Source organism: Triticum dicoccoides, chromosome 7A (assembly GCF_002162155.2).
Source record: "Triticum dicoccoides isolate Atlit2015 ecotype Zavitan chromosome 7A, WEW_v2.0, whole genome shotgun sequence".
NCBI lineage: Eukaryota > Viridiplantae > Streptophyta > Magnoliopsida > Poales > Poaceae > Triticum > Triticum dicoccoides.
In genome coordinates, this window is record NC_041392.1 from 276,134,787 (window position 1) to 276,149,311 (window position 14,525).

General features: G+C 46.2%; 1 protein-coding gene and 1 long non-coding RNA gene across 2 annotated transcripts; both read left to right on the forward strand.

Moving 5' to 3' along the window:
• The first annotated feature begins 10,551 nt into the window (after window positions 1–10,551).
• Window positions 10,552–11,293, forward strand: LOC119329497. The gene has a single exon (XM_037602555.1). The coding sequence runs from the start codon at window positions 10,691–10,693 to the stop codon at window positions 11,291–11,293; it is 603 nt and encodes a 200-aa protein (XP_037458452.1). The 5' UTR covers window positions 10,552–10,690.
• A 1,230-nt stretch (window positions 11,294–12,523) lies between these two features.
• On the forward strand, window positions 12,524–13,464 carry LOC119331466. The gene is made up of 2 exons (XR_005160521.1): window positions 12,524–12,754; window positions 12,828–13,464. It is a non-coding gene; the product is annotated as an uncharacterized LOC119331466 (long non-coding RNA).
• Window positions 13,465–14,525: the final 1,061 nt, after the last annotated feature.

The following is a 14,525-nucleotide window of genomic DNA, read 5'->3' on the forward strand; positions in this document are numbered from 1 at the left end:
CCCCCTATCAGATACCTCAACGTGACAACGTCAATATTGGTAGAAAGAAAAAAGACCCGTGTAAAAAAAGCCCACTAGTAGCGGCCTAGGCCCTAGATTCCATCGTAACTTTAAGTCCATAATTAGTGTATACATGGGATTAGTCGCCGCCGCCGTTCCAGTTTTCGACGCCCTCGCCCCCGTTCGCCTCTTGCCCTTCTCGCCCATCGCCCATTCGCCCTCCTCTGCTCAGCTGCTCCTGCCCAGGACCCAGGCCTGCTTCTCGCCTTCTCCTCATCTCCTGGCTCGGTGGTGGTGGCTCCTGCTCTTGATTCTCGATCAGGGATCAGCCGGTCTGATTCGCATATTCAGGTAAATGGCTGCTCCGCTGCTGCACCTGCACTTGTCAATTCTTCCTGCAGTCCCGCTTCAATCCACAAACAAGCAACTCGATTCTCATCCTGTTATCCTGTATCCGTGTCGAATTCAGTCCTGGTCGAATTGATGCTCCAGATTTTTTTTTTGCTTTGGTAATTTGGTTGTGTAATTTGTGATTCTATGGTCTTTGATTCTATGAAGGATTCCCTGTTCGGCTGTTCCCATCTTTGACATGTCCACAATTATCATGATAGTGTTGTACTGTGTCTGACGGCCAGCGGCGAGTTCTTATTTTTGTGATGCAAATTATCCATTATCTTGTATTACTTCCTATCTGCAATTGATCAACAACTGAGTGAACTGAATGATCGATTCAGCACACAAGCAACTGAGCTCCTTACTCTCTGTTCATCATTGGATCCAAGGCATGGATCTTTTGATATCCCAAAGATAAGCACTCTTGCAGAAAAATTCTATCCTGCTGATTTTTCAAGTCAAGAATTAGCTCAGTTGGAAAGTCAGCTACCTCATTTTCAGCTAAATGTGTGCAACCATCCAGAACTGATGACCTTGCCATCTATTGCTTGTTTAACAAAAGGGCTAGTTAAAACCAGAAAAGCTTCTTCATATCCAATGGTTGACAGGTTGCTGCGACTAGTTATCACTCTCCCAGTCTCAACGGCAACTGCAGAGCAGGCTTTTTCGGCTATGAAAATATTCAAGACACGTCTTCGAAGTAAAATGAGAGATGATTTGCTTCGCCATTGCATGATAATTTACAAAAAAAAAATTAGCAGCTAAGATATCTTCTGATGAAATTATTAATATTTTTGATCTTATTAGCAGTCGTAGAGGCCACTTTAAATTAATAGAAATGTAATGATATTTTTATGTCGCTTCAGCAAAACCTTGTTCTATATGATTATTTTTGTACTGGATAATTTTTTTCTTTGCTTGATTTGGCTTGCCCCCCCCCCCCATATCCAAATCCTGGCTCCGCCCCTGAGGCTAGGCACCACCTTAGGGGATGGGGGGCAAACATGGGCAGACAGTTGAGATCCCGCAAAGAATCCTTGCTACTGGAAATAAGATTGCTCGATGCTAAGGCAGATGGGGCCGGGCTTTCGGCGGATGAATGGGCTAGGAGATATGTGGTCGAGGACGAAATGATTTTTATCTTGACCTGTGAAGAGATGTATTGGAAGCAGAGAGGGCAACAACGGTGGATACTTAAAGGTGATGCCAACACAGATTACTTTCATGCGATCGCGAATGGGCGCCGTAGGAGGTGCACAATTAGGTGCCTTCGAGAGGGAGACGTAACTTTTGTTGGAGAGGACGAGCTTAGGTCGCATATAGACGGGTTCTATAGGCAGTTACTGGGATCCACATCTGGTGGCGCAGCTACCATGGGCCCCAACATGTGGGGACCCGAGGGGAGGGTGTCCAGGCAGGACAATCTGGAACTAATCCGCCCTTCTTTGTTATTACAAATAACCGGAGATTTAAAAGCAATGAAGGGTGACACGGCACCAGGACCTGATGGTTTTCCGGTGACGTTCTACAAGAAGTTTTGGAACTTGGTGGGTCCCTAATTCTTCCAAATAGTTCATGATTTCACTCGCGGTCTGATTGATGTGAAGCAGCTAAACTATGGGGTGTTGGCCCTATTGCCAAAAGTCTAGGGCGCGAACAATATCCATCAATTCCGGCCGATCACCCTTATCAACATGAGTTTTTGACTTCTCGCAAAGGGGTTCGCGACTCATCTATATCCCGTGGATAACAAAATCATTGACCAAAATCAAACTGCCTTCATCCGTGGGAGGAGCATTTTAGACGGCATTGCGGTATTGCATGAGGTTCTACATGAAATCAAATCTACTAAGGAAGAGGTGTTCATCCTTAAGATCGACTTTGAGAAGGCATATGATAGAGTAAGATGGGATTTTATAGAGGAGGTGATGAGAGCGAAGGGTTTCGATCCCTTGTGGATTAGCTGGATGCGGCAATTGATTCAAGGGTGTCAGACGACAGTCAATCTCAATGGGGAGATAGGCCCATTCTTTAGGAACAAGCAGAGTATGGCAGGGTGACCCGATCTCCCCACTTCTATTTAACATTTTGGCGGACGCGTTGGCATCCATTCTGGACCATGCCAAGGCGGCAGGTCATATTAGCGGGGTGGCAGTGAGTATAAATCCGGGAGGGATATCGCTTCTCCAATATGCGGATGACACATTAATATTCATCAAGAACTCGGAAAGGGATATAGTGAATCTCAAATTCATCTTGATGTGTTTAGAGGAGATGTCAGGTCTAAAAATCAACTTTGAGAAAAGTCAGGCGATAGTAACTGGGGGAGATCCGGAGTCGCAACTTAGGGTGGCCCACATGATGAATTGGGAATTGGGATCCATACTGTTAAAGTATCTGGGTATGCATGTATCCGTGAGAGCCTTAACCATGGGGGAATTACAACTAGTAGTAGAGAAAACAACGGCGCGAGTGGAGCCATGGCAAGGAAAGCTTCTAGCCTCTAGTGGGCGCTTGGTACTGAGAAACGATTGCCTGACAAACATCCCAATGTTTGTGATGGTTTTTTACCTCCTCCAGGACGGAATCCATGCGAAACTAAATAAAGTTCAATCCTATTTCTTCTGGGCAAAATAGAATGGGAAACAGAGGTACCATATGGTTAGTTAGGAGAACATCTGTGAGCCTAAGGAGCAAGGTGGGCTTGGAGTGATCAACTCCAAAATAATGAACTGGTGTCTCATGACTAAGTGGGCGTGGAAAATTCTAACCGGCCGAGGGGGCCTTTGGTTAGATATATTCAGACGAAAATACTTGGATGAAGGAGGGGTGGAATTTAGGAGAAATGCTAAAATGTCGCAATTAGTGAGGGATGTTAAGAAAGTACAACCTATTCTTAGGCTAGGGACTAGGTTTAATGTGCGCGATGGCAAAGCAATGTGCTTCTGGCTGGACATTTGGTGCGAGGATAGAAGTCTTCGAGATGGTTTTCCGTCTCTATTTGCGATTGCCAAAAATCAAAATGCCAAAGTGGCAGAGTGTTGGAGGCAGGGACAGTGGTCTCCATGTTTTCGGCGTCCATTAGGGAACGCAGAAAATCCCGAGTGGGAGGAGCTTCGGGATAAGTTGAGAGGGTATAATCTGAGTCACGAAAAGGATGAGGTTGTTTGGCGACTTGAATCGTTTGGTCAATTCTCCACAGGATCATTGTACAAGGAGATTTTCAAAAATTCGACCCCACATGACTTGTCAGGGTTGTGGGGAGCGCGATACCATCCAAAATCAGGATCTTCTTATGGCAAGTCGCCCGTAACAGAATCACAAGCGGGGATCAGATCCAAAAACGACACGGCCCGGGAGATGGCAGATGTGTGTGGTGTGGCGAAAGTGAAGACCGGGATCATATTCTGTTCCGATGCATTATGGCTAGATTTATGTGGAGTGCAGTACGCTCGGCAACTGGGTCCATGTGGAACCCAAGTGGGTTCTCAGAATTTTACCAGCTTGCAGCCGCTACGTCTGGGAGGGATAAGATGATGACATGGCTAGGATTTGGAGCCCTAGCATGGTCTCTTTGGACTACTCGAAATAAAGCGCTAATAGAGGGAGTTTTTATCAGACATCTGGTTGATATGTTATATAAAATGGTGTCTTTCCTGCAGCTATGGAAGCTTCTGGCAAAACGACGAGACAGAGGACTCGTGGAGGATCTCGTCAGAAGGGTGCGGGCAAGGTGCACTGAACTTCGACGCACATCATAGGGCTCAGATACCAGACGTCTACATGGCGCCCTTGCTACCTCGAGAGCCACCGTTGGTCACTTAGCCTTTACTAGCGCTGCGCCGCTATGTATCCGCCTATGGGCTTGTACCTTTTTGTTATCGCTTTGGCACGCTTTAGTTTCGCTTTGTAGTTAATATTCGGTCCTGACCGTTGGGCGGGATTGTTGGACTCGTAAGGGCCTCATTCTAAGGCCGGGCAAGCGCCTCCTTTTTAAAAAAATATAAAAAGGGTCTGTACCTTGCACTGGTGGCACAAAGCGTCTCCCGGTGGCTGTTTTTTTAAATTAGTTATTAAGGTTCCTTCACGCCTTGCAAGACAAGTGTTGCTTGTCACCTCACAAAGTTGCACTCCAAGCTTGAAAGGGAGTTCGTTTTTACAATTAGAGGGGCTCACGACACACAGAACTAACCCATACATATATGCTTATCTATCTATTCATCTTTATATGTTACTGCTTCGCTAAGCAACCTCCCGGTCCAGCCAGCGGCGCCGTCTTCTCGACTTAGCTTCCTGGTGACAATATAACGTAGCTGATTCAAATAATTGGATTTTGCATAGGCCGACACGAATCAGATAAGTAAAGCAGTTAGGCAGGCAACTGATGGGAAACGCATCACACATGTTGATTGTAAAAGCCAAGAAGATCAAAAGCACAGGACGTGCTGGTGTTTCAGGTGCTTGCTTTTGGCATCGGTCCGTCGGTAGGAATTAGGAAACACACGCTACTAATCAAGTTGGTTTGCTGCTTGGTTGACTAATCTTTCTATCTCCTTTGGCTTTAAGAGGTTGAAATCATTGATTTGTCATGGTCAATTCTAACAACTGATTGAGAGATTGAGATCGCAGGGACAGGTGTACCCCATATGCATGTCCAAATTTAGATTTTATACCCCTTCTGTCGACATCCGCTTGATATATATAATGCAGTTTTATGCAATGTTTTATGGGGAAAATTATGATCACCCAAATGCCGTAAGTTTCTGCTAACATGATTTTCAGATTTATGTAGGTTATAATAGGACTTGTATTTTATACAACATTTATTCTTGCTCCTCCAAACCTTGCCTCTCCTCTTGCGGCAAGGCCGCGATAAGCCATGTTGTCCCTGCCTCCGGCGAGGCCTTGATGATCCCTCGCCGGTGACGTCACGACATCCGTTTCAAGCTCGGTCTTCGTCGAATCCAAGCGGCACCCCAATGTACAAGGTCCCATGCCTGCATGGATCAACCTGCTGCTATGCCCCCCTGCAGCAACATTGCGGCAAGTTGCGGCATCCCATCTCCGGCGTGGTCCTGATGAGGCATGCCAGGGATACCTCAGTCGCATTGTCTCCTCTCTACCTGGGTGTCGGTTTGCTCTCACGCAGAACTCGACTGAAACACCCAAAAAATCCAGCTGGCTGTGTAACCGTAAATTCACCAAATTCTGCAACAATACAAGTACTTCCTCCATTCCATAATGTAGTGCACCCGCACTTTTTTAGATTCAAATTTGACCATAAATTTAACCAATATGGGCGACTATGGCGGGAGCAAAAATTATACCATTGAATTCGTATTCGAAAGAAGTTTTCAATGGTATAATTTTTGCTCCCGCCACATAGCCCACATTGGATAAACTTATGGTCAAAGTTAAATCTCGAGAAAAACACGGACGCACTACATTATGGAACGGAGGGAGTATGTAGTAACAGATGGATGCATGTACAACAATTTTTTCATAACCACATGGTGATCCAAGTACCATCCGAAGGTCTAGAATGCTCCAATGTATGTGCACTGCACAATTTCTATGTTTTTTGGAAACTGGCATGAGCGTTGCCTTTTTTTATATAGGAAAATAGGTGAAACCAGTATGTACAGATTGGCGTACTGTTTTTTAGGGAACATAGCAAAACCCATAAGAAACTGAAATACAGAGCTACTTCAGCTGAAACCCTCTGGGGGCATGGCTCCAACAAGCACCATCTCTCTTTCCTTGATATCCTTGAAGGCCAACATCGCCACCTCATAGTGCATCATACAAGTGGTGGCACAAATACGCTCGTTCCTCTTCTTTCAGATGTTCCAAATCTTGTAGACGAGCCTACCACGATACATGTACCCTCCTCAGGTTTCTTGGAAAATAAATCATCCCACTAACTGGAGCCACATTGAGAATTGTCCCATGGAGGACAAGCCAAGAGAAGCATTTGGACTCAAGATGAGCGAGGAACTGGGGTGCATAAGCAGATTTGATTAAATAATCCAATTGATACTCAGGTTACAGGTGATGATATCCTCCTAGTTGGGCGCTAGTTGGAATTGGCTGGTCCAGGCCGAGAGAGTGACATATTCCCCTAGTTTTGGTAAGAGCGTTATCATACCAAGTGCTCTAATCCATTTATCACCACTCAGTCGTAGAACACAATCTTGTTCTTTCTGGGAGCAATCTTGTATAGCTCTAGTACTAGCGACTTCACCCCCCTCCCCCCTTCCGCTCTAGTTATCATGCCAGAGAAGCCCCTTGTGCTTGTTCCTAATGGTGATGGTGGTGCAGACCCAGAAAAGGTCCATGTAAACTTGATCGCATGGGAGTTGTGTTACCACCATGGCCTCCCAAGGTCTGTCCATTATAACTAGGGCCGGGGGAGGCACAACATACGTCCAAATATCTCAATGTTGGCGATCCCAAGGCCACCCAAATTATTTGGACGGCAAACAGTTGACCAATGAACGACCACCAGATGCTTACTCATGGTCCTCCTTTCTTCAGATGACGTTGCACGTTATTTTGTTGAGTTTGAAGATCCACTTGGGGGTGATCGCCATGATGTGGTATGCAGCGGTGGTGGAGAGAATGAACTTGGCGAGTGCAACTCTCCTAGGCTTGTTAAGGTGCTTACCCATCCAACCCCGCAACCTTCTAGTAGTCTTATCGATGAGGGGTTGGAAGTCAATCGTGCGCAGCCGATGAAAGTGCAGGGGAGACCCAGGTATTGACCAAGGAGGCAATCTTAGCTGAGAAGGTGGATAGGACGTCAACAAGGTTAATGCCAGTGCACTTGATGGGAAGGGACTCCGTCTTAGAAAAATTGTGACGAGTCCGCTAGCCTTCCCAAAATTTGCAAGCATAGCGGAAATTGTGAATAACTTCTCCTTTTATGCGTTCCACAAATGTATGCATCATCTACGAAGACTGAAATCCTGCACACGCGGTGCGCGACCGGATGGGTTTGAGAACACCCCTCAAAGAAGTGAGTCGAAGGATCTGCTGCAGGTGGTCTGTGACCAGGATAAAGAGCATCAGAGGTAAGGGATCACCCTAACGTAACCCGCAAGCATGCCCGAAGGAAGGTCGGGATTCCCATTTAGCATGATCATCAAGGACGAAGAGTCTAGGGACAAAAAGGAAAACCATCCCGCCAGCATTGACCAAAACCCAGCCAATGGAGCACTTCCAGAAGATAGACCAAGTGAAAGATTCAAAGGCCTTTGTGCATTAAGTTGTCATAGATACGATGTTTCTGGATGAAGGCACTATGGCACTTGGAAACTATCATCGACACGATCAGCATGATCATGTTGGCCAAAAGCTTGGAGAAGATCTTGGAGGCCGTGGATGAGATTAATTGACCGGTAACCGCACACCCCATACACATTAGAATTCTAGGGCAACATGATGATGTTTGGAAAGTTGATAAGGGGGCGCAGTCTCCTCGGAGGAACGATAACTGCAAGATGGCCGAAACCACACCCCTCTTGATGATCTCCCAACAACACTTACCACTAGAAGACTTGAGGAACACTCTCATGAATCCGTCCCGGGCCGATGCCTCGACGAAGGGGAAAAGAAAACCATACTTTTATCTCTTGCTCGTGAAGGGGCGCCAAATTTCAACAATTTGTGGATGAGGATGTCTTAGATTGTCCTAGTTGAGAACCAAGCTGCCTCAGAAAATAAGATAACATTACACTCTCCTTGTCCTCCCTAGTGATGGCGATGCCCTGCTCACTCTGAAGGGTGTGAACGAAGTTCTTCCTCCTACGGCCGTTCACACTGCCATGGAAAAGTTAGTGTTCTTCATTATGTTATTTTTAATGATGTTTCTTAAACCCTATTCGTGTATTGTGTGTTTATTTTATTGCTTTTTGCATTGCTTGCCTTCTTTTTATCGAAAGACTACATGAGGCCAGGGGCGGAGCTAGGCTAATGCAAGGGTATGCAATGCATACCCAATATTTTTTGCAGAAAAAATTCAGTATATAAGCTTCTATATGCATTTATAAAGTGTATGGCGGTCTCGTTGTACGTACAGGGCTGTATAAACGGAACAGACGAACGATTCAGCGCCAGTTGGGCCTATGTTGGGCTGCTACGTTGCTACTACAGTGCTACTGGGCCTCATCCTTGAGGCTTAACGCTAGCCAGGCTGCTAGCTGATTGATCGAAGTCGAGGAGAGCAACCGCCGCCGCAGCATTATCTCATCTGTCAGCCATCGCAGATCGCCGCATCTTGCTGATCGATCTCCTTAACCAGCCCACGCCCTTCGCTGCTTCGCAGTACATCAGTACGCAGTCGGCAGCATCACGGCGCATCTGCCAGTAGCATACAAGTGGCAACAGCGACATGAGCAGTTCGTCCATCGTCTGATTGTTTTTTGGGAGTGTTTAATTATAATTTCCTTTTCCCGCAATTTTGTTAATTTCTTTGAACTGTTAGTCGAGAATAGAGGGTTATCTTCATTCCCTAATTTTGTTTTGGTTGATCTACTGTAGTGTTCAGTCAATTTTGAGCATGGTCTGCATTGGCTCGCTATAAAACTTCTGAAGAAGTGCAAGGAAACCAAGGTCAGTTTTATGCATCTAAATTTCTGAATTATAAACATTTGAATTTGAAAGATTTTCCACCATAGAGGAACACTATTTAAATGATTGCTTGATTACTTTTCTTGAGGGTAAATTCTTCATGCAAATAAAGAAAAACACCATCATTTCTCCTTGTTACGATCCAACTGAATTATTAGAGAAACGGTTGCTACAATGAATAATTTGTAGTTTCGCTGTTATTATTATGAACTTTTTTATTTCTTACATGGTTGTGCAACAATTTTTTTACTCCGCATACCCATGTTGAAAATCCAGGCTCCGCCGCTGCATGAGGCCTATACATTATAAATATGGGCGCTCCACAACTCCACAATAGAGATATTCTTGTTGTTCATGAATGCAAGGTCTTGCTATTAAAAAGTAGAAATACATGAAGTTTCGTGAGTATTATGTAAAACTACTGGACTCCATACAAATGAACACACTTTCGACACGTTTCGCACAAGGTGCTCTCTTGGTCCCGATCTATGGCTACTTTGCCCTCACATCGACACGTCCTTCACTGAATGGTGGGCTGTTTCCAGCTGTTCCTCCCCCTCCGCACTTCGCAATGGTCTTTCCTCTATTACGCTCACCGCTTGGGGACCACTGGCGGAGCTTCTAGCAAAAGATTGGGCGGGCCGCAGTGCAAAATAATATCAATGTCTGATTTTTCTGGGCTCATGAGCTGACTTTCATAGAAGAAAATGCTACAAAGCTGGGCGGGCCATGGCCCATGTAGCCTTGCTGTAGCTCCGCCACTGCTGGGGACTATGAAGACACCGGAACAGATGCATTTTTGATGGGGAACGACCTTCGGTCTCGCATCTCGTGTGTCCATAAAAGAAGACATCCGCCTCTGAGCCAGTGCCGGCGCCAGTGATTGGCCACTATGTTACCCAAGAGATAGTTTTTCATATTTTTTGTTACGGCTGACCAACCCTTGTCCCTCAGCTTTGGTCTCCTAAGCTCATGCCAGCTCATGTAGGTGATGCTCATGTAGCCGCTCCTTGTACTCATTCTTCTCTCATATCAATGCAATGATATTCAATCTTTGCGTATTCGTGAAAAAAAAAGCTAGAGATTTTTGTTTGTCAATGAGAAATATTCAGAGTTTGGGTGGTTTTACACAAAAGTACACGGATTTCGTTATAATGGATGGAGGATGTTTGAAATACTATATTTTCTTTTTCTTTCAAAAATATCAAAGTATTTCCCAACTTTCTAGAGTTGGATATAGATGTAGTTTGTATATAGAGTGGACATCCTCACCCGAAAGGTAAAATGCATTCCTGAAGTGCACTCCTCAAAAAGAGCTTTTGGTCCATAGAAGAGTTTGATTGGGCAGTGTCTCTCCTCAAAAAGAGCTTTTGCTTTGTCGAGCTCCCAAGTTTCTTGGTACCTTTCCTTCTTTTGACCTTCCCGGTTACCCTGAGTTGGCTAGCTGCCTGCATCTATAAATAATTGAGCTCCCGTGTCCTTAAAACAAGGCACATGTCCCATGCATCAACACTTCAGTCTCGCCATTACCAGTACCACACACGCACTCGTTAATTGCAATTGATAACCAGCAGCACCAATTTGTTCTCTCTTGTCCGCATTCCTGCACTCGCTAAAGAACTAGCTAGGTAGCCAAGAAGGAGTTCGAAAGAAGCTACCCGGAAAGATGAAGGCCAAAACGAAGATCAGCAAAGCTGCCGAGTTCTTGAGGAAGGCGGTGCGGGCGCTGAGGGGCAGGGCTGGCGTCCTCAGGGCGCGGCTCCTCTTCCTCGCCTCGTTCCGCCACAGGACGGCGATGGTCGGCACCGTGTCGCGCCACCTCCGCGCCCTCCTGCCGGGCCGCCAGAGAGACCCGGTGCACGACCACCGCAAGGTCCACGCCTCGTCGACGATGGCGGCGGAGGAGGACGGGCAGGCCGCGATGCATGGAGTCGACGTCCCAGGCCTCTCCGAGCTGTTGCAAGAAGTGGTCGGCGACGACGATGACGGCCACTACGGCTACCCAGACTGGACGCACTCACTGTTCGACGACAACGATGACGACTGCAGCCTCCAGGAGGGCGACGATGTCGACGAGGAGGAACGCGGTGGTGGCGCGGAGGCAATGGAGGAAGATCGGCTGCCTGACGACGAGCCGTCGGTGATGGACGTCATCAGGAGGTGCAGGGAAGGGGACGGAAAGGAGTTCAACATCAAGGAGGAGATCGACCACGCCGCTGACATGTTCATACGGCGGGTCCGCAGCCGAATGAACAACCGGAGCTTCTAGCCGTCCAGGCCTTCGATTGTTTTGTTTCTTCGTGACTGAGCTTTCAGTGCACTTTTAGTGAGCTTCCAGATGTCTTAGTACATAATTCGGTTAGACATGGCATATGACAGATGCATGTTATTCCCAGTTAAAAGGCACATATATATGTATATCATACTTATATATCACTAGTCAATGTGTACGTACAATGCACGTTAATTTAAAGGTATATTAAATATATGTGGATATTAAGTAGAATATTATTTGCGTGTTATTATGTGATTAGCACTATATTTGACATGAAACTAACTGCACGCTAAACGTGTTGAGCGCTCGATATTGAAGCAGTCTAGGTCGTTGAATTAACATAATTTGATGGCTGAAATTAATTAAATCTGCCTCTGTGAATATTTTTATATTGATATAGATACTATTTATATATCATACTTATGTATCATACTAGCAAAATGGCCCGTGTGTTGCAACGGAAGAAAAAAACATCATAAAGTCCATGAACACTTTTACAAAAAATTTAACATTTCTTAAAATCAAGAACATTTTTTGAATACATGAACATTTTATACTATTTGCAAATATTTGTTTAAAATTGTGAACATTTTTTAAACAATTTTTTTGAATGGGCAAACATTTCTAGATTCGATGAATATTTAATTGGAAATTGGTGGAACAATTTTTGAAATCCACTAACATATTTTGATTTAGCGAACATTTTTTGAAATCCATGATCATTTTGAATAAGCAAATATTTTATGAACATATAAACTATTTTGTAACTCATGAATAGTTTTTGAATAGGCCTGCAGGGTGGTGCTCCTCGCTGCATCGGCGTCGTCCGATTTCTGGAGCTTCAGTTCAAGATTGGTGGTAGAGGACCTAGTTATTTTTCCCACTTTTATGTTAGAGTCCTTCTGGTAAAATCTGATTGTTATGCCGTATTTTTCTTTTTTTTTAGCACCTCCATTTAACTTGTATCACCATAGTCTTATCTAATGCAGCTTCCGGGGCGGTTGGGACCCTTTCCCTGTAAAATGAAAAATTGTGTGTCAGTTGATGTATACAGGGTGCTATGGTGGAGAGATAAGGTCATGTGTGGATAGGGATCGGTGGGAGGAAACGACTGAACCAGAAAAGAGGTGAGGTAGTGGTGCGTGGGACCCTGTAGTGGACGCGTGGCCCGACTGTTTATAGTCAGCTGGATTAGAACAAATTTCCCCATCTCAAGCGAATCCCTCCCACAGATCCCCCGCCGTGCTCGAGCGCGAGCGCCTCCTCACTCCCTCGTCCAAGAAGCAGGCACGAGCAGGCGCCCCTCTCCCGTAGCTCGAATTTGAGTGAGTCGAGTGAGCGCTTCCTCGCACCCTCGTCCACGAAGGAGGCAGCTCTCAAGGGCCCTTTTTCCCCGCAGCGAACCCAGTGGGTCGGGCCAAACCCCCGCCGGCGATCTGCAGCAGGACCCCGCTGGTGAGCCAGCTCCTTCCCGCGCTTCTCCCCGGTCTCCTCTCTCTCTTCTCACCCTCTCTTCTCTCTCGAGCAGGAAGTACCAACTCCAACACAACAATGGCGCCGCCCATGGATCTCAGAACTGCCGCTGTCACGCCCGCGTCATTCGGAACCTTCACCGACACATGCCATCGCGATCTTGCATGTGCGTGTCAGCACCACAACAATGGCGCTGCCCAGATCTCAGAACTCTCGTCGTCATGCCCGCGTCATTCGTCGGAATCTTCACCGACGCCCGTCGTCGCGATTCTGCATGTGCGTGTCAGCGGGAGCATCTCCCACGTTGGCCTCGACCGCCCCTCGCCGTCTCCCTCTCTTTGAGTCACAGGCCGACGGCGAGCTCGTGGCATGAAGGCCCGACGGCCATGGCTTCCTGCGAAGGAGAGAGAGAGAGAAAGAGAGGGAGGTGAGAGATAGAAGTGGAGGGCCAGGAGGGAAGGAGAGGAGGGCAGGGTTGGCGCCTTAGTCCGACGGCGGCGCTCTGGTGGCTGGCCGGCGCGGGGCGGCGGGGAGGCTCGAGCGCGAGCCCGCGCGTGAAGGCGCTGGGCGCGGTCGGCGGTGGCGGACGCAGGATCGCGGGTTGAATGCAAATAAACAAAGGGTGTTTTTGTAAAAATGAAACGTTTTCTTAGGTCCATTTAAAATAGAACTGCGGGTTGAATATCTAAAAACATAAGGGTTTTTCTGGAAAATTGTCGCGACGTACTTTATTATTATTAGGGGAAGATTTAGTGAGTTTCCATACATAATTCACGAGATAACGTCAGCCGCACGATCTTATGATCGATAGACAGCTGAGAGCGCACCTGAGCCTCTTAGCTACTAACAGGCACGCCCTGGCTATCAAATTGCCTTCAACCTCCAGCCAAGAAGCATAGGCATGCCTCCACCCACGTTAATGCGCACTCTTGCACGCCCTGCAAGATCGTGCACCTCAACGGCCATGCCGCCATTCTTTATATTAACATCTTAATTTTTAATTTGGATGTTAATTAATCATTTAGGTAATCATATGCATTCATGATTCTTGCATTTTTTGAATTGGTTTTATTTGGACAGTTTGATTCTAAAGATCTTAAGCAAATCAAGGACCATTTGAGAGAGTTGGAGGTTTTCATAAAATTCCATTTTTGAAATTTTTAAAATTGGTAAACTGGATCAAAGAGAATTTTACTTGAAATTATTTTTTCCAAATTATTTCCAAATAAATAAATAATGAGAGAAGATAATATTACTTCTTCAAAACAGAGGAAATAATGGAAATTTAATTTTAAATAAAAATATTTATTTTATTGGATTTTTATTTGATATTTTATTCAAGTAAATTAGGGAAAATTGCATTTTATTACAGAAAAATGTTCACGTGGTCCTAAATATTAGTAGAGGGCCGTGAAAATTGTTTTGGTTTTAGGGTTTTTATTTATTTTATTTTTGGATTTTTCTGTTCGCGCGAAATTATAATTTTATTTTAAAATAAATCTTTCGGACCGACCGGGCCGAAGGCCCAGCTGGCCTAGCCACCGTCGCCTTCCCCGTCGTGGCCGACCGGGACTCCACCGGAGTCCGGCACCGACATGGCCCCGGCTGGCCCCTCCCGCAAGCCGTCACCCCCCCGGCCTATATAAGGAGCCGGACCCCCAACCCCCTCCTCCTCAGCCGCCGCACCCCGCCACCCGCCACCGCCTACCACCGCCGCCGTAGCCGCCCGTGCCTCCCGCCGTAGCCGCCGCCT